The sequence below is a fragment of the Vitis riparia genome, chromosome 1 (assembly GCF_004353265.1).
Source record: "Vitis riparia cultivar Riparia Gloire de Montpellier isolate 1030 chromosome 1, EGFV_Vit.rip_1.0, whole genome shotgun sequence".
NCBI lineage: Eukaryota > Viridiplantae > Streptophyta > Magnoliopsida > Vitales > Vitaceae > Vitis > Vitis riparia.
The window spans coordinates 20,427,352-20,428,906 of NC_048431.1; the positions used below are offsets into that span (position 1 = coordinate 20,427,352).

A 1,555-nucleotide genomic window follows, 5' to 3' on the forward strand; every position below is an offset into this window, starting at 1 on the left:
ACTGAAAAGTTTTTGCTACCAATGTACAGTATAGTGGAGTACTATGTACTTCCTAGGCTTTAGTTGGGTAAATACACTCTGGGGTTTTAAATAATGTGTCGTAAAGCATACCATCTGATTGAAAATTCATCCCCAAAGCAGGCATACGTAAGCGCATGCGTGTGCAAATGTAGCCCATTGGTTTACTATCTTTGGACCAACTCTAGACACATTGGTAGCATTAAGATTTCAGATTAAAGGGGTGGGGGGACCATTCCTACTATATAGTGGAGTGCTATAACTTTTGTAGGCTTTAGTTCGTACTTTTTGCAAAAGAATTTCTTTCCCAATTTTGAGTAGGAAGTTGGAAGACCCGCAGCTCGCTCAGCATTGCCTTAGTGAATCCTGATTGGTTTACTCTATTGAATTACTCTTAAAGCTGGGTCACAATAGCCAAGGAGGAATTGTCTCACTGCTCATTCTGGTATTCAGTTGCTAAAAAGCTTCTCAAAGATCCGTAGTTCCTTGCTATGTATAGATAACAATATTTATACTAAACCATAAAGAATATCACTATTATTTATACTAATGGTTTGACCACGATCGAGCATATATAGTGATTCAATACTTTATATATGCTGATCTTATTGGCTCCATGGCATGGTAATTCACATATGCACTCGCATATACACTGACATATAAATCTACGATAGAAGGGAGTCCATAATTGATCATTAAGAAGCTGTGTCTTTAGACAATCAAGATAGCTCATTTGGCCCTAGAGATGGCTGATGAGCAGGATCTCCTGCTGCCTATTGCCAATGTGGGTCGGATCATGAAGCAAATCCCGCCACCAAGTGCCAAGATTTCCAAAGAAGCCAAAGAAACAATGCAAGAATGTGTATCTGAGTTCATAAAGTTTGTTACTGGCGAAGCATCTGAAAAGTGTCAAAGGGAGAACCGAAAGACCGTGAATGGAGATGACATTTGTTGGGCACTGAGTGCTCTGGGATTTGATGACCATGCTGAGGCTATAGTAAGGTATTTGCATAAGTACAGGGAGTTTGAAAGAGAGAGACTAAATCAAAGGGTCCAAAATGAAGTCGATAGCACTCGAACCATATCTGGAGCATCAGACTATAAATGCATCCAAGCGGGGAAGCAGACTGAAACTTCTACTCCACTATTATTGTTCGAAGTTACTGATCAAAATGGTAATAGCTCTCTTACAAAGCCATTTTGAGCAATCTTTATTATGTAGTATCATGATGATAACAATAATGATGGTGATGCACAAGACCATGAAAACTAGAGAGTTTGAGATATGGGTGTAATCAGTCCATAAAGATTTAAATCTCTGGATTTGAATTTTTTTTTTTTAATGAAATCAGTTGCCACTGTAGTTTGAGGTGATTGTGTCTTTCTCTGCAACTAGGTTTTTTTTTTTCACATTTCTTTCTTTCCTTCTTTCTTCTTCCTTGGATGAAGGGGGAGGAAGATCCGTACAAGATGCATGAAATGTTTTTCTGTTTTGTCTTGTAACTTTTGTTTGTATATATGTGGAGGGTATTCCCAA

The 1,555-nt window shown here is 38.3% G+C and overlaps 1 protein-coding gene across 1 annotated transcript; it reads left to right on the plus strand.

The window, feature by feature from the left end:
• Nucleotides 1-648: 648 nt before the first annotated feature.
• On the plus strand, nt 649-1,555 carry LOC117922704 (nuclear transcription factor Y subunit B-4-like). The gene has a single exon (XM_034840895.1). It carries the CDS (start codon nt 764-766, stop codon nt 1,220-1,222), a length of 459 nt encoding a protein of 152 aa, XP_034696786.1. The 5' UTR covers nt 649-763; the 3' UTR covers nt 1,223-1,555.

Coding starts and splice junctions, on each gene's coding strand:
- LOC117922704 (XM_034840895.1), top strand. CDS start 764: ATGGCTGATGAGCAGGATCTCCTGCTGCCTATTGCCAATGTGGGTCGG.